General features: G+C 33.4%; 1 protein-coding gene across 7 annotated transcripts in view; it reads left to right on the top strand.

Annotated features, from left to right (window-relative positions):
• The window catches only part of ASCC3 (activating signal cointegrator 1 complex subunit 3), a 325213-nt gene that overhangs the window by 136978 nt on the left and 167624 nt on the right, over window positions 1-20611 (top strand). For all 7 annotated transcript variants that reach the window (XR_014806468.1, XR_014806467.1, XM_084961374.1 and 4 more), the window contains 2 exons: window positions 6591-6767; window positions 9632-9703. Coding sequence is in view for 5 of the 7 variants with exons in the window: in XM_084961374.1 (XP_084817500.1) it covers window positions 6591-6767; window positions 9632-9703 (249 nt within the window). In the remaining 2 variants the exon portion in view is untranslated. The remainder of the gene's footprint in view (window positions 1-6590; window positions 6768-9631; window positions 9704-20611) is intronic.

Raw genomic sequence — 20611 nt, 5'->3', positions numbered from 1 at the left:
CAGTAGAAATAAAAATACTGAGAATCATAGAAAAGGTACTTAAAAGAAATCCAAATGAACATGAGACAATTCTCTTCCATTAGATTGGCAAAAGTGAAAAAATGGATGTAATTTGAAAACACTTGCTAAACTGTGTTTTTACTTCTAGAAAGCTGACCTATGGAAATAATGGTATGAACACATAGGTTCATTAACACCAGTATTCACTGACACTTTCTGGTTAATGCAGAATATGTTTGGAAACAACTCATACGTACAACAAAAGAAGAAATGATTTAATTCTATTACATTCATAAAGTAAAATGCTACTTTGCCATCTTTAGAAAGAATGAAGTAGAGCTGTGTGAACTGAGCTTAAAAGATGTCCATGTTAGATTCTCTGAAAAGGCAAGCTGACCTGTGTATATAGCACAGTCCCATTTGTGTGAAGAAGAAAACATACAGTATATTTATATTCTCATTCATTCATTTTGAAAACTTTTATTAACCACTTCCTGTAGGCCAACTACATAGTTCTAGGCCATGGATATAGTTAACAAGCAGAGTTCTTATAAACCTTTTGATTTTAGGCAGGGGGAGTGTAGGGTGCATTTATGAGGAAGGATATACAACATGCTGTGGCAGCTACAGCTCTGATTAGACACCTAGCCTGGGAACTTCCTTTTAGGGCGGGCGTGGCCCTAAAAAGACCAAAAAAAAAAAAAGTCATTTTATAGTTGGGATGGAATGGAAGGGCTTTTTAGGACATGTTCACTTTTTTACCATACAAATTAAAAATATGTGCATTCAGGAGTTCCCGTCGTGGCACAGTGGTTAACAAATCCGACTAGGAACCATGAGGTCGCGGGTTCGGTCCCTGCCCTTGCTCAGTGGGTTAATGATCCGGCATTGCCGTGAGCTGTGGTGTAGGTTGCAGACACGGCTCGGATCCCGCGTTGCTGTGGTTCTGGCGTAGGCCTGCGGCTACAGCTCCGATTCGACCCCTAGCCTGGGAACCTCCATATGCCGTGGGAGCGGCCCAAGAAATAGCAAAAAAAAAAAGACAAAAAAAAAAAAAAATGTGCATTCACACACACAGAGATACACATACATAAAACACAAGGGTTGAAATATTCAAAGTAGACACAAAAATCAGAGACTTTGGCTAATATTCAACTTAATAATTTCAAGGATACAGGCAATTGTGAGGCAAAGGTGATACATAGAAAAATCTGAAACTGCCATCACTGCTCTCCTTTCTTGCCGCAGTGGGATCTGCTCTAGCACAGGTTTTACTTCTGAGGCCTTGAAAAGGAGCATGCAGGGCATCATTTCACTACAGAGAGCTCTTATGAACATGAGATGTTTTGATTTGATTTGATTCGAATGTAGTCTAGTGATGTTTTTTTCAGGCCATATGTTCTTGGTTTGTTTGCATTGAACCACTTAGAGATCCACCTTCAGTTAAAAGCATTACAAAAATAAGGCTTTCCTGCAACTGTAGAACATTAGTACTCAAGTAAATACCATTAGTACATTTGCCAGGAGATCTGTCATCAGCATGTTTACAAGGGGATTTGACCAGGGTGTCTTCTTGAGCATTTCCAGTTAAGGAAGAAAATAGACTGTAGACCTGCTGCTGATGCTTTCTGTAGGTATGTACACAGACACACATGCATTATGTACCATATATATTTTGAAGTAATCATTATAAATTTATAAATATTTTGTAAATTTTGTTTGATTATTATATATAATATTACATTAATAATGATATAGGAATATATAATATGGATATGTGGTATGCAAATATATAGTAAGTCCTACACACTGGCATATTAATAATATAATCAAATTCCAGTTGTATAATTTATCACTGCTATGCTCATAAGCCTTTGATGACTTGCTGTTTGTTATCTTAAGAAAAAAGTTTAAATTATTTAACTGGCCATTAAAGAAGCCCTGATCCATTTGTCTAATTTTAGCTTCTCCATCATGTTCCATAGCTGCCCTAGGTTCCAGCCACACAAAACCATTCATTCCTTCCCCACTTTCTTTCCAGTACCATTGACCCTCTTTCAGAGATAAAAACTAATTTTACCTAAGTTAGAGTGTGATGTTAGTTATGAGATTAATATATATATTATCACCCCACGCATCCATCTGTTGAAAACCTACTGTTCTTTGAATCTGCCAAGTATCACTTCTTCTATGAAGTGTTTTCTAGTTCACTTAGAATGAATTATACCTTTTCTGTGTTCCCTCTGTCTAGCACTTACCATTCTTCCTTATAATTTCACAATTTGGCTCTGGATAATTCTATCTTCACTTGTGGCCATCACTATACTCTAATCTCCTTGATGGAATGATCTATATAATTCTTCTCGTATTTCCAGTGTATTAATACAGTGCTCATAAATAGTTTCATAAAAAGCATATGTTCCTGTTTTTATTTGTTCCCTGTAATTACCAGACATTGCCAGTAGATGGCAGTATTTCACACAGCACTTCAACTTTTGTAACTAACACAGAAACACCATAGGGAGCTATTCTAATGCAGTGAAGATTCTGTTTAGGTTCTGAAATTGCACTGTGGTGTTAGAGACTAATTCACAACGCCCTTGGCATGACTGAGAGAAATCTGGAAAAGAGAAAAGTATAAGAAAACCCAAATTTGTTGTATTTAATGGCATTGAACTAACATTATTTGTCCTAACTAAATGTACTTTCAGTGAATAGGGAGACTTTGTCCAAACTTAGATTTTATGTGAAGAAAAACATCATAAAAATTGACTGCCTAGTTTTTGGATTAATGACAAAGAAGAAGCTGAAAAATGTTAATTTTTTTATAGTTTTCAGATGAGTATGTAGTGCATATAGCATCAAGATTTGGTTCCAGGAGTTCCCATCATGGCACAGCAAAAATGAATCTGACTAGGAACCATGAGGTAGCGGGTTCATTCTCTGGCTTCGCTCAGTGGGTTGAGGATCCGGCGTTGCCATGAGCTGTGGTGTAGGTCGCAGATGCGGCTCGGATCCTGCGTTACTGCGCTCTGGTGTAGGCCGGAGGCTACAGCTCCAATTGGACCCCTAGCCTGGGAACCTACGTATGCAGTGAGTACAGCCCTAAAAAGAGAAAAGACAGAAAAAATAAAAAATAAAATAAAGATGTGGTTCCAGACATAAAGGTCCAAATTATCCCTATTTAAAAGAAAATATTTCTTATACAGGCTTAGCTATATTGAGAATGATAGGACAGTTTTTTAGGTTAAAAAATACAGTTTTATTTTATTTATGGACACGTCTGCAACATATGAAAGTTCCCAGACCAGGAATTGAATTCAAGACACAGCTGCAACCTACACCATAGCTACAGCAATGCCAGACCCTTTAATCCACTGCATCAGGCCAGTGCTTGAACCCACACCTCTGCAGCGACCTGGGCCCTGCAGTTAGATTCTTAACCCACTGTGCCACAGCAAGAACTCCTACCATTGTTTTAAAATGAAGTTTTAGCATAAAAATATCTCTAGTGTTTTCAAGGTATCATGTATTTAACATCAAGAAACCTTAAAAATATACTCAATAACTTTTGTGTTATAAATAATGATTTTAAAACAAAAAAGTCACTCTCATTTCCTTTAAATTTTCACCAGTAAGAGTTTAAAATTTTAAATTAAAAGGAATCATTTTAATTACCATAAAGGGTATTCTAGTCATAACATGTAAAGGAAATTTATTAAATAGGAGGTAGGATCACTGTTTACTCTTAGAGCACCTTGGTTTGGTACCAAATAAGCCCAGCTATAACCCATAATGATGAGTAAGCAGATTCATTTCTGTCCTGCTTACAGAATAAGTTTGGAAGGCACAAGGCCACATTTTCTCTTAGTGCCTGTAAGTAACATTTGTGTCAGGGAATGAACTTGGACTTTCTGGCCCATGTATAGATATATCCAAGGAGAAATCCAGCTTCGGGAACTGCTCACTTATGTATAATAACTTGAAGATATCAGCAGGCAAGTTTTGACTAAAAAAAAATAATAATAAAAAAAATAAAATGAAATTTAAATGAGAGACATAAAAAACTGGGGAAAAAATTAAAATATTTACTGTGGTAAATATATCCCATGAATCCCCTTATTTTACTTATGATACCAAAAAGATAAGAATGACTTAACATTCTTAGGTTTTAAACAAATAATAATATTGTATAGCCTTTTATTAAAGATTGAGAATCTTTTTATATGCATTATCTCATAAAGGAGTTTGGTCTTAACCTAATTAACTTGCCAAATTCATTCTAAGTCATGTGTACTTTTAAAAATCACATCAGAGGTTTTCAAACCTTTTGCCAAGTAAGAACCCTTTTTAAAATCAGACTTTTACATGGAAACCTAGTATGTAAATATAAGAAAGCAGGCAGGATTTGAAAACTCAGACAGAAGGGCTGTTATAGGGACTTGGGGCTGCAGAATGTCACCCATAGTGGAGAGAAGCCCTAGGATTTAGGTGTGAATGGTCCCAGGCTGTCATGGTGATCATATAAATTATTTCCCTTCATAACATTTTGCATCATAATTTAAAATGGGAAGTTTGTGTGTGATTAAAGAATACTTTCTCCTGGCAAATACTAATAACTTCCTATATTGTTAACATAGAGAATTTTAAATATATAATTAATATGGTAAACTAGTCAAGCGCATGGAATTGTATACCCTAAAAATAGATAAATTATGTTCCTCTCAGGTCTCCACGGGACATTTTTTCCAAGCAGAAATTGAAAAGATCATAGTCTTTACAGAATACAAGAGAAATTTTGAAGTAATTCTAAATTCTATATAATAAAATTCTACACACACCCAAATGTACATCTATATATGTATGGATGTACTGTGCGTATGTATATACACATACATATATACATACATTCTACACTTTTGTATTTGATAAAATGAAGATTTAAAGCCCAAGTACTTAAAAGGAAAGAGCAGTCTCCCGACAGAGCCCAGTAAGTGGTCATGAAAGGAAGGAAGGGAAGAAGAGCATGAAAACATTGTTATTAGAAAATAATGAAAGCTTGTCAAATACAGCCAGAGTTGTAATTCAGAGTAAGAGTTATACTCTAAAGTGAACAGGAATGTAGAGACTATAATTAGTTAATTATTAAATTTTAATTGATAGATAATTTTAAACACTATTCTAAAGAAAATAATGGAAAAAAAACTGAAAACAAAATTAAATACAAAATAGGAAAACAGTAGAATTAGGTTTATTAGCTAGAATCCTTCTATAAAAATATTTTCAATGCTAGTTTTTAAAAAGCTAAAGAAGTTTCGAAAAACATCTAACCACAAATAAGTAAAAAACCTTTGAATAAACAAAATTAGAAAGGACACAGAAGTTTTACAAGATTTTAAGAAATAGAAAAAGATGAGAATGCTATAAGGTTTCATCATGAAGACGTAACAGAGAGAATGGAAGACTGCTCTGTGCTCATGAGCAGTAAAATGGATAAACACCTTGGCACGCAAGATTTCTCATGATCATTTCTATATTTCTTCATATCTTTTGTCACCTCCGCCCGTAGCCCATGCCACTCGTGTTGCTAAGTGCAGGACTTAAACACCATTCTTCATGGCCTATCTGCCAAGACACTGTTCTCTTCGAACACCAGCAACCATCACCTTTGTGTGCCTTCCCTGATTTACCCAAATTTAATTAGTACTCTCTCTTCATTGTTCTTACGGTTTTTAAAAGGTACTACTAATAATTGGACACATTCAGTGTTTCTGTGATTTTTAAAAACTCTAAACCCCTGCTCTAAATGGCACTGTGTCTGTCATTAAAACTTAATAAATAATTGATGAACATATTAATCAGTTTTATCAGCATTGTTCAGCAACAAAATTAGAATACTACACCACACCAATGAACACAAATAATGCAGCTAAATACATTCTTTGAATAGTTTGTGATTTTTTTTTTCTCCCCTAAATTTTGGCTGTTGTTCCACACCTTTCCTTACACAGTGTATCATTTTAAATTTAAACTTGCAAAACACTGGAAATATCTACCTTAATTATTTTAGACTTTTTTGCCTTTGTGTTCAAAATGAATTTCAAATTATTAAAATGTAGAATGAAGAGCATATACTTTTAACACTTGACATTACAAATTGGTAAAACTTATACTAAAACCTAACATGTCACTTGCCTTATTACATTTTTAGAGGGATTAAAAAAAAAAAGAAACCATTTAACTAATGGAATTTTCCATTTCAAGAAATCTACTAAAATCACATCTTTAATCATTTTATATCTTCCTACATGCCAGATTAGACCAGTTTCATATTATCTTTTATTTATGTATGTATTTATTTTTCTTGTTTTATTATTTTAATTTTTTTCCGCTGTACAGCATGGGGACCAAGTTACTCTTACATGTATACACTATTATCTTTTAACTGTGTGTTGTTATTCTCTTTCTTCAGTGATCTTTTTTTATTGTGAATATTTCATACTTTATACTTACTAAAACTAATTTTAAACTTAGTATAAATCCAGATGGGTTGCATCTATCTCATACATTAATTAAAATAACCCCTATAGGTTGAATCCACACAGAGTATGATAAGAATTCTCGGACTCTCTGCAACCTTACCCAACTACCTCGATGTTGCTACGTTTTTACATGTCAATCCCTGCATTGGACTTTTCTACTTTGATGGCCGTTTTCGACCTGTTCCTCTTGGACAGACATTTTTGGGAGTTAAAAGTGCAAATAAGGTAAGTATTCATTTTTAAAATTATACTTTTCTAGAGATGTTTTTGTCGCTGTATTATGTGATACTCGTTTAAGATTAGAGACTCCTGAAGACTGTTTCAGTCGCATTTACAAATACAACACCCTAGAAGAAAATGTAGCACACTTCCTCAGCTACATACAGCAGAGTATTTCCTGTGCCAAAAAATTGTATGTAGTAATTTGCTTTGTTACCATCAGTGTATATTTTGTATTCTAAGCTAAAAACACAAGTTATGTATAAGACTATGTTTCAGAAAGTTATTTTGATATAGTTGAAGGTCAGTGTGAAATAATAAAGGGCTTTAGTTGAATCAGTAATATATATTTTGATATAACATTATTCATCTGAAATAAATAATACCTTATATGCAACTGAAAAATAATTTCATAATAGCAGCTATTAAGGAAGCTGCTCTATTTAACTTGTAATATTTTATAATTGTTATGTTAATTATATAAGTGGCATTTCTGAAATGTTTTGCAGTGTTTAAAAAAGCTTATCTAATTCCTTAAATAATATTACCCATGTACCATTTGCATGATTAGTGTGTTTATTTTAGGCTTTTATAATATCATGAAGGAATACTTTGCTTAAAATGTATACATTTGTCATTTTTTTTAATGACATCTTTCCCCCCTGTGAAAGAAGTAGCTTTAGGAGAAGATTTGAAAGCCATATGACTCCTTTTTAGAAGAAAACATGATAGAATCATATGCTACCACATCAACCTTGGTCTTTAATGTATTACATTACTTCTTGTCTAAAAACTTTTATTAGTAAAATTGGGTCATTTTTTACCTTACAGTACTGTAAATAAAATACTCAGTTCAAAAAATACCAGAAGTGAATGTCACTGCAACAGTTAGTATACTCTATCTGCACTGCATAAAAGTAAGATGTGTTTAGAATTGTGAATGGGGATCCATTTCAGATATATACACAAAGGGATAGCTCATGACATGGTAACAGTTATGATGTGACCTTTTTGTTTGTTTGTTTGTTTTTGTTTTTTTGCCTTTTCCAGGGCCGCTCCCGTGGCATATGGAGGTTCCCAGGCAAGGGGTCTAATTGGAGCTGTAGCGCTCGGCCTACGCCAGAGCCACAGCAATGCGGGATCCGAGCTGCGTCTGCAGCCTACACCACATCTCTTGGCAACACCAGATCCTTAACCCACTGAGCAAGGCCAGGGATTGAACCCTCAACCTCATGGTTCCTAGTCAGATTCGTCAACCACTGCACCACTATGGGAACTCCAGTATGCACCTTTTACCTTTATTGTTTCAAGTGCTTTTCAGTATTACTTGCTCCTTGTTTTTTTATTCATATCTTAATATATATTTGATCAGTTTATTTTAGTGTATCATTAGGACAGATGTAGAGCTATTTATAACCTTAGATTGTTCTTTAAACTTATAATTTAAGTAATAGCGGAGGATTATCACAGAAAGATGTAGAGAAGAAAATATTTTCAGATGCCTGTCAACCATCTTAAAGCTTATTTTCTGTTAGTTTCATTATAGAAATTGGTAAATCACTTAAAGCTAATTAAATGCAAAGTATTTTTAACCACAACATGTTACATTATAATCATAAAAAGAATGGTGTGAGATATTGAACTCACTCATGATTTTTTGAGTGTTTCAAACTGTAGCAAAATTTTTAAAAAACCTTTTACAAATCTTATGTAATATAAATAGTAAATTAATTACATATATTAGTTATAAATAAGCATTTTTGTCTTACAAAATTGTTGTTATTACACTCAGCTGACATATACAGTTGGTAACCATTAAGCACTTCCCTTGGGTGTCATTTATTATATTCTAACCATTTTGAATTTTTCATTTCATAAGAAATCCTTACAGGTTTCTGAGAGTTTCATTCAGAAGGGTTAGGCTTAGGGTTAGGGTTAGGGTTAGGTCAGTTGTTGTAGAAGAACATGGGAAAATGAAGTCCATTGCATGTCTAATTTGAAATAATGGCTTTAACCAGAATTCAATCTAAAATTCACAGGAAAAATTATTGGGAGTTTTGTTTAGAAGAGTTTTTTTTTTAATAATTAATGAAGAGTAAATTATTTTAATCATCCTGCTTAATCACTATAAGTCATGAGTTCCAGAATGCTAAAGTGTTTATTGAAACAAAAAATCTAAATCATAATCTTTTCAGATGTGTAACATTTTTATCCCCTCCAAACTCTGAATAAATGTGGGTTGGGTCGCATGCCTACTCTTTTGAGGTGACCATTTTTCCTTTTTGGTTGGAAGCTATCTCATTCACAGGAAAATGACATCTCTTTTGAAATTAAATTTCTGATTAATCTGAAAAAAATGTTTATGTAGAAAAATGTCCATCTCCAGATACATTACAGAAATAATGTTTCCTTAGATTTTAGCTTTATATGCCATAACATCCTATTAGTACTATTCTAGTGTTTTGAGAATTACACAGGAAAGCTTTATAGTATTATAGAATGAAGTGGAAGAAAAACAGCCTGAAGAAAGGGCTCCTCTGGAGAAAGGAATGAAAAGAACTTGAAAATTATTTTAAAATTTCTGTAACTAGTATCTTATTCTTAAAATTGTTTTCTTTAAAAAAGTTGGTGCTCTTATGAAGTTACTACTCTGAAAGTATTGCATGAGGTATTTTATTTGCATTTTGTAATTACCTCGTGTTTATTTGGTTTTGGGTTGTTATGATAGATACTTAAATTGAGTTTGTTGTTTCTGTATTCTAGCTAGTCTGAAAATAAAAGGAGATATATCATAATTGCTAAAGTTTTATGTGTAGTTAAGAGGTTTATAATTGCTTCATTTAATTTTTTCATGTTTCAAAAACTTTAAGGTGCAGCAATTGAATAACATGGATGAAGTATGCTATGAAAGCGTCTTAAAGCAAGTAAAGGCTGGACACCAGGTACACTTTATGTTATCCTGTTTTTAGAGAATGCCCAGTGGTTAAAATTATTAATTTTTATATTCCTAAAATTTTGCTTGAATTCTGAGATAATGACTCGCAGATTTTATTTATTAGTAGTTTTTTTAGCCCAGCGGATGCCGTGAGTCATAAAATATTCATAGATGACACTATGATTCAATATTGATGATCATACTGTTTTGTTTGCCATTTGTATTAAATAGAAAGAAGGATTTTATCCTTTACACTTCAGGTTTTGTTTGTTTTTTAAAGCACCAACTTTCTCTCACACCTCAAAATTTTTAATTTATATTTTTTTACATAACGTAAAAAATTTAAATGTTATATTATTCCTACCATTGTCTTGAAGTAGTAGAATATATATAAAATAAAGTTTTATATATGACATATATAATGTTTTATTATATATAACATATAATAAAATATATAACCAGTATCTTATATAGTAATATATAATAGTTTCACATTATTATACATTGAAACTATTATATATAATAAATATATGTTATATTTATACATATAACATATATAATAAAGTTTCATCTTGTGAAATTTATAATATAGTTTCATATTATTTGGAAATTAAGCACTTTTACTTCTAAATTCCAAGGTTCAAAATGCTCCAATCATGATTGTTAAATAAAAGTGGAATGATAATTTTACTTACATAAAAGTTAATCATTTCTCAATTGTATATAGTTCTTTGGATCACTTTATTATGGAATTTTTTTCTATGTTGTTAGATTTTCACAACACGTAAAATTAAATATTTTCTGGTTCTTCGGTTTTAAAATGTATTTTAAGATGAGTAAAATCCTTTTTTCAAGGTAAATCTTGTTTGGAACTCAAATATATAAAACAAATCAAAGATGATTTGGAATTGAAAGCATGGAACACTACTCACTGAGCATCCTTGATGTATTTTGCCCCTTAGATAAGACACTGTTATAAAATGCTAACCTCAAGAGAATGTCCTTAGTTTTAAGAAAAACTTTTAAGGAAAAGAAATTGTAATTAAGTTATAAAGTAAAATTGATAACTTACTTTCTTAGTGATCAGTAAATACTTTGATAAAAATTTATCTTACATTTATTATCTCATTGAATCCTCTCAGCAGCCAAGGAGACAGCCAGTATTATCCTAATTTCTCAGATGAAAAAAAAAAAGTGAGGTGGTATGCCAAATAAAGCAACACATTGCCTTTGTTTTACTAGTGTGCTTAACACAGGCCATGTAGTATCTTGGCTAATCCTCATCTCATGTCACTTTACTTGGATTTATTTTATACCCATATTCTTCTGTGATCCTCATTAGAAAACTGGTTTGTGGGTTCCATTATTTAATCGTGTAAGAATTAAGAAATGTAAGAGATTATTATTCTTTAATCCAAAAATATTACTGAGTATTCCGGATTTATTCTTAGGAGCCAGGGAACTTTTCTGTAGAGGGTCATACAGTGAATATTTTAGGCTTTGTTGGCCTTATGTTCTGTGTTGCAGCTACTCACCGCCATGTGCTGTTGCAGCATGAAAGTAGCCGTGGACGATATACAAACACTTGGACATGGCTGTATTCCAGTAAAACTTTATTTACAGAAACAGGCAGCAAGTGCATTCGACTTGCAGGCTATAGTTTTCCAACCTCTGTTCTAGATTTCCTTTTGAGATTTATTTGTAGTGAATGTCTGATGATCCTCAAATGCTATCTTAAGAAACTTTTGGCAGCATTTCAGAAGAAATCTTAACAGAAAGAAATGTGCTGCATAGCCACCAATGTTTGTACCTTCTTTGTAAAAGAATAGGATAAATTCAGTATTATTAGGTAGATGTTACCACCATGGACATTTATTTCCAACTTTTATATTATTATGTTGTAGGTAGTTAAAAGTCCAAGTAAACGTAATTTAAAGGCTCCTAGGAAGATTATATCCTCTTCCTCTTCTGGCCTAGTTCCCTCACTGTTAACAGGGTCTAACATGTCCCTCTAGAAATCATGATTTCTAAAGTTCACATGCTGGCTGAGAGTGTTCAGTTGGTAGAGATTAGATCTTACTGCCAGCCCTTTCATTCTTAGTGTAAATCCAGTCATTGCATTACCTTTCAAAATGAACAGCGTGCCTTAAGGCAGGCACTTGTAGTAGTCAATTCAGACCAGGCAAAGTTTGGATGAACAGTTCGGTTCACAGAACTCACTCCTGTTTAGAAAGGACAGACTAGGTTAGGAAACCCCAGGGGAGGCTTCGGGTGGTCAGGGGCTGGTTTCTTTAGGGCAGGAAGAACCCGGGATTGAGAGTGTGCACACAAGCTTTACCTCCCCACCTCTTGAATGCATGGCATGGCATCTACCATTGCCAGTTTTCTAATGATGGGTGACCACCAACTATCTCCTTTCCCTGCACTTTTGTCTGGGGAAAAAGCACTGTGTAAAGTATAGTTACACAAGAGCCCTCTGAAACAGTGTGAGATCAGAGTTCCTATCCAGATCTGTGCTCAGCCCTCTCTCCAAATAAGAATTAGAGCAGGGTGGTTGCCTGGTGGTCTTTAGGCTCTGCACCCTAAGAAGTATGATTTAGGCTGTAGGTCTCCCAGTTTCTCTTTCAGTGATTAGTGATGATTTTTTTTTTTCCATAATCATAGGACTTTCCTCAGTTCTCTAGAAATACCTTCGTAGCTCTTTACTTTTTTTAATTATAAAAGTAAAATAATATTAAGAAAAACTTTCATAGTTCTATTGTTTTACCACTTTAACATTATTATTGTAATTTTTATACCTATCCTGCTGGTCTTTTTTTCATCCATTTACACATGTAGCATTTAATTTTGCTCATTCAGACTTAATTATTAGTTATAGTCCATTGCTAAATTCTAATTATACTGTATATGCAGTTTTATATTCACTGTTTTCCTCAAAGAATACTAAACATTTTTTTATTGTTTCCCTATGGTCTTCACAATCTTAATGTCTATAAGAGAGAAAAGGGAGTTTTTATTCAGGTTCTAAGTTTCAGATGCCATGTAGATCACTTTGAACTTTTAATCTTCAGAATCCTCTTGACACAAGCATTATCTCCTTTTGTTAAAAGAAAAAAATGAACCTAAGATATGTTAAGGTCATACAGCTAGTAAAAGGTCACACCAGTATTGACATACAGGTCTGTGTTGATCAAGCCCATGGCATAATTTTCCAAACTTTGTATTGCTCCTTTGCCTATTCACTGACATTGGCTGTTTATTATTGAGTGCCTTAAATGTTTGCAACTTTCTACTACTTAAGATAGTGCTTCTATAGTGATCATCTTTCTGCCTGTATGTTGTCGTTGGAACATTTACTTTGGATAAATAAGATTATGGTAAAAATGGCCACATTTTGTGTTCTTACCACATGATCCTATAATGCATTCCGAATGCTTTATAACATTGTTGTCAGAGCAGACCTACAAAGGATTTTATAAACAAATGTATGCCATGTTCTCTGATCAGATTTATCAGTGTATCATGTTGTAAGGTTATGATCTGATGTGTTTGTCATTTTGAATTTATCTTACAATTTTAAGATGCATAAGACAGAGTGGTGTCTTAACCATTGAAATTTTTTAAATGGTAACATTTACCTCTAAATCATGACTACAAAAACTCATGTTTTACATACCAGATTGTTCATGCTTTGCTTTGGGTGTGCACTTACTTCAACTAGAAAAACCTCTTCTCTATGTTTTTGCTTCATATGTGACCCTGTGGTCTTTGGCCTCTATAATTTAAAATGTTTAAAATAAAATATGATAAAATAAAGGAGACCAACCAATAGAAGAGTTTGAACAAATGTAACACTTGGGCACACCAGAAAGAGAAAATGAGGGGGAAAAATCAGTATTAATTGTACTATTCAGAGATAGTTTCAGTTGGTATATATATGTATGTCCTTCTTTTTTTTTTTTTTTTTTTTTTGTCTTTTTGTCTTTTTGCTATTTCTTTGGGCCGCTCTCGCGGCATATGGAGGATCCCAGGCTAGGGGTCGAATCAGAGCTGTAGCCCCGGCCTACGCCAGAGCCACAGCAACGTGGAATCCGAGCCGTATCTGCAAGCTACACCACAGCTCACGGCAACGCCGGATCGTTAACCCACTGAGCAAGGGCAGGGACCGAACCCGCAACCTCATGGTTCCTAGTCGGATTCGTAAACCACTGCGCCACGAAGGGAACTCCTGTCCTTCCATTTTTAAAAATACATTTTATTCCCTTACTTTCCTATCTTTTTCCCTAATTATTTCTGTAGTTTCTCTGTTTTCCCTATCTAAAAAAATATGAGAGAACCATAAATAGAAAAAAAAGATATAAATAAAAACTTAAAGATGTCATATTATAAAAATTTAATCAGTGTCTTCTTTGCAGTGTTGCGGTTTTGTTTTATTGGGTGTTTTTGGTCACACTCTTGGCATGTGTAAATTCCCAGGCTAGGGGTCAAACCTATGCCTCGGGAGTGACAATGTTGGTTCCTTAACTGCTAGACCACCAGGAAACTCTGCAATATTGGCTTTTTAGGTTTTGTGTTCCAGTAGAATAGGTCCTACCAAGTAAGACTGGGTTATAAGGAAATATTGTTGGTTCAGTTCCTAGTATGGAGTCATGTACGTGGGGACTCTGTGGTAAATAGAATTTTGTTGTGATGAACTGCTCATCTTCAGAGATCCTTAGTGAGTTGGGGATGTTGGGAAATATGAAATACATCAAAACTGTGGCCCGTTAGTTGATGTTTGCCTCTAGTCTTGCTAGTATTACAAATGCTCAGGCTAGTAGTGCCTTAAGATTATAAGTACTGGTTGTTAAGGCAGCATCTTAATGTAATCTTTACATTAATATAATCATCTCAAGTAAAAAACTCTTTTACAACATAATTTGAGAACGAACCTCTATGTTTTTCATTTCTTTAAATTATCTGTATTAAATATGTAACTTTGGTAAAGTCGCCCAAAACTAAAATCTTTTTGTGTTTTAGTCTTTTCAAAGAGATCATTCTGTCTGTTTAAATCTTCTATTTGCAAGTTACTCTGCCAAGTACTATTTGGCCTATAAGTTCGGTTAGCTTGATACATGGCAGCGTCTGCTGATTGTCTTTATAATATGTCCAATACTGGAATTGCAGTGTAGGTACTTAGAAGGGCAGACTATTATACATTTTGTTTTTGGAAGTTGATGCAGATACCTATTTCAATAAGGCTAGAAATCTTCTATTTAATCTATCACAGAAGAATTGCTACTTCACAGTAGTCTGATTACTGATGCTCAGGTGGAAATTTGTTTTCAGGAGCTTAGAACCCCTCATTGTATTGGTTTTCTCTTTTTTATCTCCTTGAAGAAATACCTTCACTCTGCTTTGGTCCTCCGCTTTTATTAGAAGGTTAATAAAGAACTCCCCAATAGAATAGAGTTTCTGAGTTTCGTTTTTTCCCTCATAATTTAGATTGAATATAATATTATCCTAGTCACTAGCTGTCTTTGTGTAAGATTCCAAGTGATAAATTTCAACAAATGAATTTGTATGTATATATATCTGTCAGAAAATGAAAAAATAGATAATTCAGTAGTCTTTTATCTTATTATCCAAATTCTTCAGTTATTTTATTCTGCTGACTGTAATAACTGAAAGGTCTAACTATTTGCATTTCATTTTAAGATACTCTTCTGTATAAATGTTTTGTTGTACATATAAAAGTACAGTAAATTAGATATGTCTCTGTGTGTATACATACGCAGAAAGAGAGACAGAGACAGAGAGAAACAGGGAGACAGAGCTTTGTTCTGAATTTCATTTATAATTTACTGTACATTAGTGCATTGTTGTTAAACAGCCAGCTGTATATTTGAATGTGCTTTTACTTTTTATTAAGGGAGCATGAATTATTTCTTGTAGGGTTTTATTTTAGCTTTATTTTGTTGCCTTTTAAATACATCTTAGCAGTTAGTGTGTAGTAGCAACAATTGTAATTCCTATTTCACTCCAGGAAAGACATTGAATTTTCCTGGCTAACACCTCATGCCCCAACCCCGCTTCCTTCCAACTAGTTTTTTTTTTTTTTCTTTTTAACAAAATAAAATACATATATTTAAACACAGTTACAATCACACAGATTATTATATCATGGATATTAAGAAACAGATTAAGTGACTCCCTCTGGAGAAGTGGAATGGAAAATATGCTGAGACAAATAGTAAATTTATTCTATACTTTATCTCATTTTGTATGGCTTTCATCTTTACTATTTAGTATTATCTATTACATTTCAATTTTTCTTTGAAAATTAGCATTATATTAAAATTGTATACATTATGCAACTAAAATTTATAAGAAGAAAGACTTATATACCATTAAATATTTTATATAGCATAATAAAAAGAATAACAACTGGTAAGAATAACAAAAATAATATACTCTCTGAAAATAAGTAAAATATAAAATGCATAAATTGGTTAACAAACAGTGTAACTATATAAATATGTCCTCACAATTTGTTACATCTTATTGATTCTTCAATAAAGGCATTACACCATTCTAGGTGATGTGATAAACAAGACATTATAGACTTTACCCTTCCAGCTAGTTAAAAAAAAAAAATTCTTTCAACAAATATTCCTCAATTTTGTTTGCCTTTAGGTTGTATAGTATTTTGGATTTTTTTTTTTCTCTCTAGTTGTGGTTTTCCTAAGTAATTTTACTTGAGCAGCTACTTTCAGGCCATTATTAAGAAGATTAAAGTATGTGTCCACTAAAAAAAAAAGGGGGGGGGAACTATACCTTAGGCAAATAAGTACTTTTCATGTTAAAAATTAAGGTTCCTCTTAAATGTATAAACGAATTAATTTTGTTTGTCTCCGCTGAGATTAAATTAGAGTAGAGCAAATTTCATGTTCAAAAGCCATGCTGATGTTCTCCGATCATACTCTTCTATGGGTTTTAGTATACCAATCAACTAAACTCGTATATTCATGTACTTAATAGATTTCATGTGCAGCTTTGTTTTAAAAGTATTAAAAGCAGTAGGAGGCAGTTGTGTTCCACTCAAGCATGTGTGATGACAGATGGAGAAAATCTTTTCATGTTGACTTTTCAACAGTCATACTCTGCAAGACTTCAAACTCTTCTTGGCTATTGGGAAATTAAAAGTTGGCGATTCAGCCTTTAATTTTGATCCATCTGCTCAAACTAATGAGACGTCTCATTTGTAAGCTTCTCTTTCCGTTACCAAATGCAAGTACAGCTTTATCATTCCTGTTAATAATTCCCCTCCTCCTGTGTAACTCGCAGAATGGGAAAATAATTGATGCCTTAACCCTATTGAGATTTTTCTTGTTATACAAACTTTGTTACACTGATAGGAAAAGAAATTAGAAACTGCCTCAGAGATTATGGCATATTTAGTAAGTTATCTTGTTCTTTTTCCACATTATCAAACTATTAAGATCCTAATCAGTAGCTTCTTACTCAGAATCTACCTCCAGATTCAAGAATAAAAGGTTTTGCAGTGTTAAAGAGAAAAAAAAAAATCCTCTTCAATATTGGGTTGATGCTAAACATCCAGGAAAAGCTTTTCCTTATTCATACATGTGAATATATGTACCTTTTCTCTTCATTGTTTATAAGTTTTTAGTAGATGTTTGACTAATACAAAACTACCTTTAAAAATTGACTAGAAATTATGGATTAATTTATTACTATCTGAAGGGCATTATTTTTGTTCCTTGGCATTGTTTTTTCATTCAAATAAAAGTAATTATGTACAATTGAAGGAAGTTTTACCATGCATACTACTTTAATAATAGGACCATGCTAACTTTAATAATGGAAATTTTTTCATTGGCCCTTTGCCAAAAAAGTTTTCTTTGTCCAGATACAAGAATCTCTGATTCTTGGCACTCATGTTTCTGTCATATCAAACTTGTCTAACATGAATTTTATTGGTAACTTATTTGAGAGCTTCTGTCTTTTCTGCTTTCTTTGCTTCCCACCTCAGTCAGAATATGTCCCATCTAAGACATAACCCCAAAGGAATATAAGAACAAAGGTTCTTAAGAAGTAGACATTTTAACAACTATGAGCACAATAATTAAAGATTTTCCTATATCTTTGCTGCTAAGGATGGTACTACTAACAAAATATTTCAGGTGTTTTTAAGCTGTAGAAAATCTAAAGGAAGCAAACTCTTAAATCTCTACCTTTATAAAAAGGCCCCCAACCCACAAGAAGAAAAGCTCTGATGAGTCTTCTGTCAAATTGAAATTTCCTTATTCCTCCATATTTCACAGGCAGAAACTAGTTTTTAGTACTGTTTAGTTCTGTATTTTAGTTTCTAATTAGTATCAATAGCGTTTGCTTAGATTTTTTTATCTTCTCCCCATGTAAGATTTCTTTAGTATATCTGTGTACAACATTGGTTAAAATGAAGGCCAAAACAGAATATTGCCATCATAGAAGGAATATCTGGTATGATGTAATGAAAATTCATAATGAAAATTAAATTATAATTATACATTTAGCAGTCAAAAAATTTTAATGAGGCAGTATAGTTCAGGGGCTGTAATTTCTTAGCACTGTCGGTTGCTGGTTTGATTCTGTGATCACTGTACTGCATATTTTGGTCATGCCTAATTCAGGAACGTGGAAAACAATGTCAGCCTAGGCATTCTGCTTCTCTCCCCTGCCAAAGGCCAAAGCCAAAGAGCGTTTCAGTTAAATATTAAAGCAAAGCAAACTTGATTCATCTTTATAAAAGATTTGGGGTTTTTGTTTTGTTTCTGTTTTAAGGCAAAACTCCCTTATGGCGATAGCTCATCGTTGGGAATAAAATAACCAAGGGATTCTAGGGAGTTTGTAGAAGTAGTGGCAAAATGCCAGTTTTTCTTTGTGCTTTCTCTTTCCTGGTTCTGGTGATACAAAACTCTCTTTGCTTTTCTCTATCTTCTAACCTTTTGGGCCATCCTTTTTCTTTCTTTGTAGCCTTTTCGTCTCTACCTGGCTTGTTCCTAGACCTTTTTTAAATTTAGCACTCATTCTTGTATTATTCCAACCCAGTTATGACCTTTATAGAAATAACACATGTATTTATATTCTCAACCCAGACTTCTCTGAGCCTTAGACCTATATTATCTCAGCTGGCCTCTCTTCCTGAATATCACGAATGTAAAATGTCCAAATAAAATACATAATTTTTCCTCTAAACCAATGGTATTTCATCCATTATTCATTGGTTCTGTGAATGGCATAACTATAGATTTAGTTCCATAAGCCAGAAACCTAAAAGTCACCCTTGTCTATTCTTTCTCCTGTGTTCTCATTTCTGATCCCTCATTTAAGGTGTGTCCATTTAACTTAATGTCTCTCAGCTCTGCCCATTTCTTTCCTCCTCCTCCTTTTGCACTATCACCATCACTACCTAACCCAGGCAAGCATCACATCATCCATGACACCCTCTTAATTGCGCTGCATCCTCTTTACTGTTCTATCTGAATCCATTCTGGCCTTCTTCTAAGGTGTTCTGTACGGTGCAGCTAGCTAGAACGATCCTTTCAAAATATAGCTCCAGAATAAAACACGGATACTTAAAGCTCCGTTAAAGGGCCCAGGGGTTCCTATATTGTTTGGCCATTACCTTCCTTCATCATCACATTTGTGTCTCTCGCTCATTTCCCACCTCCCATCTTCTTGGCTCTCTTGCAGACCCTCATCAGAAAGATGCTCTTCCATTTAACTCTGAGACTCTGCACAGCTTATTCCCTCTGCCTCTCACATTTTTCCTTATTCTCTGTTTATTAAATCCTTTAGATTTTACCTTTTTTAGAGAAGCCTTTTTTTACCTCTATGATGTTCACCTCCGTTATAAATTGTGGAATAACATAGCATGTCATCTATTTCTTGCTATAGTTTTATAATTTTCCTGGCTGTTTTTGATTAATGCCACTCTTCAGTAGAAGATCCGAAGTTCCATAGGAAAGGGGCTATCTCTGGTTTTGCTCATCATCATACTATCAATGGCCTCACAAGCATCTGGGGCACAGTTGGTGCTGACTTTGCGTGTGATAAATAAATGAACAAGAGATGTGGTTATCTTCGTACATCTGAATTTAAAAGATTAGGAGGCAAACAACTTCAAAGAAACTCAAGAAAATAATAATTAGTTTCATTCCAGTAAGAATGTCCAGGCCAAGGGAAACTTTATCCCCCTGTAGTCTGTAAAGATCAATGAAAGAATATTGGTATTCTCAAAAGTGTTTCATTCTAGGGAGTTCCCTGGTGATCTAGTGGTTAGGATTCAGTGCTTTCACTGCTACAGCCCTGGTTCAATCCCTGGTCTGGGAACTGAGATCCTATATCAAGCCACTGCATGCTGTGGCCAAAAAAAAAAAAAAAAAAGTTTCATTACATGCATTTACTGTTAATACAATTTCATCCTAGATATAGTCTTTTCTGTTAGAAGTTAGAAGCATTAAAATATCTCATGTTTCTCCTAAAATAAAATAACTATCTGACTTAGCTATTTTTTATGATCTACATAGCCTTCATCCTACCAGTTAAGTTAATACGTTATTTCTTTCTTTTATTTCCATTCATTAAGCCCTAGAAGAGTAACTCTTGAACCATTTTAAAATTTTACATTTTTAAGAGAACAAAGTTCCATTTTTCTGAACTATAGTTTACCATAAGAGTACTCAATTATATTCTTGAAATTTTATGTATGTTTCTTTATTAACCTTGTAATGTTCTCTTCATTTGCAAAGAGAATATTAGTATTGTATTTTTCATTCATTGCTCTTAGCATTACTTTTTTCCTAAGTCTTTGAGGATCTTCATTACTGAAATAACATTCTTACAACAAGAGAATCAATACAAATATGTAGAA

Source organism: Sus scrofa, chromosome 1, assembly GCF_054392235.1.
Source record: "Sus scrofa isolate SSC_HxYL_T2T_F1_AM1 chromosome 1, Sscrofa_HxYL_maternal_Yorkshire_Landrace_v2.0, whole genome shotgun sequence".
Classification (NCBI taxonomy): domain Eukaryota; kingdom Metazoa; phylum Chordata; class Mammalia; order Artiodactyla; family Suidae; genus Sus; species Sus scrofa.
This window is presented reverse-complemented; position numbering and strand designations above follow the sequence as displayed.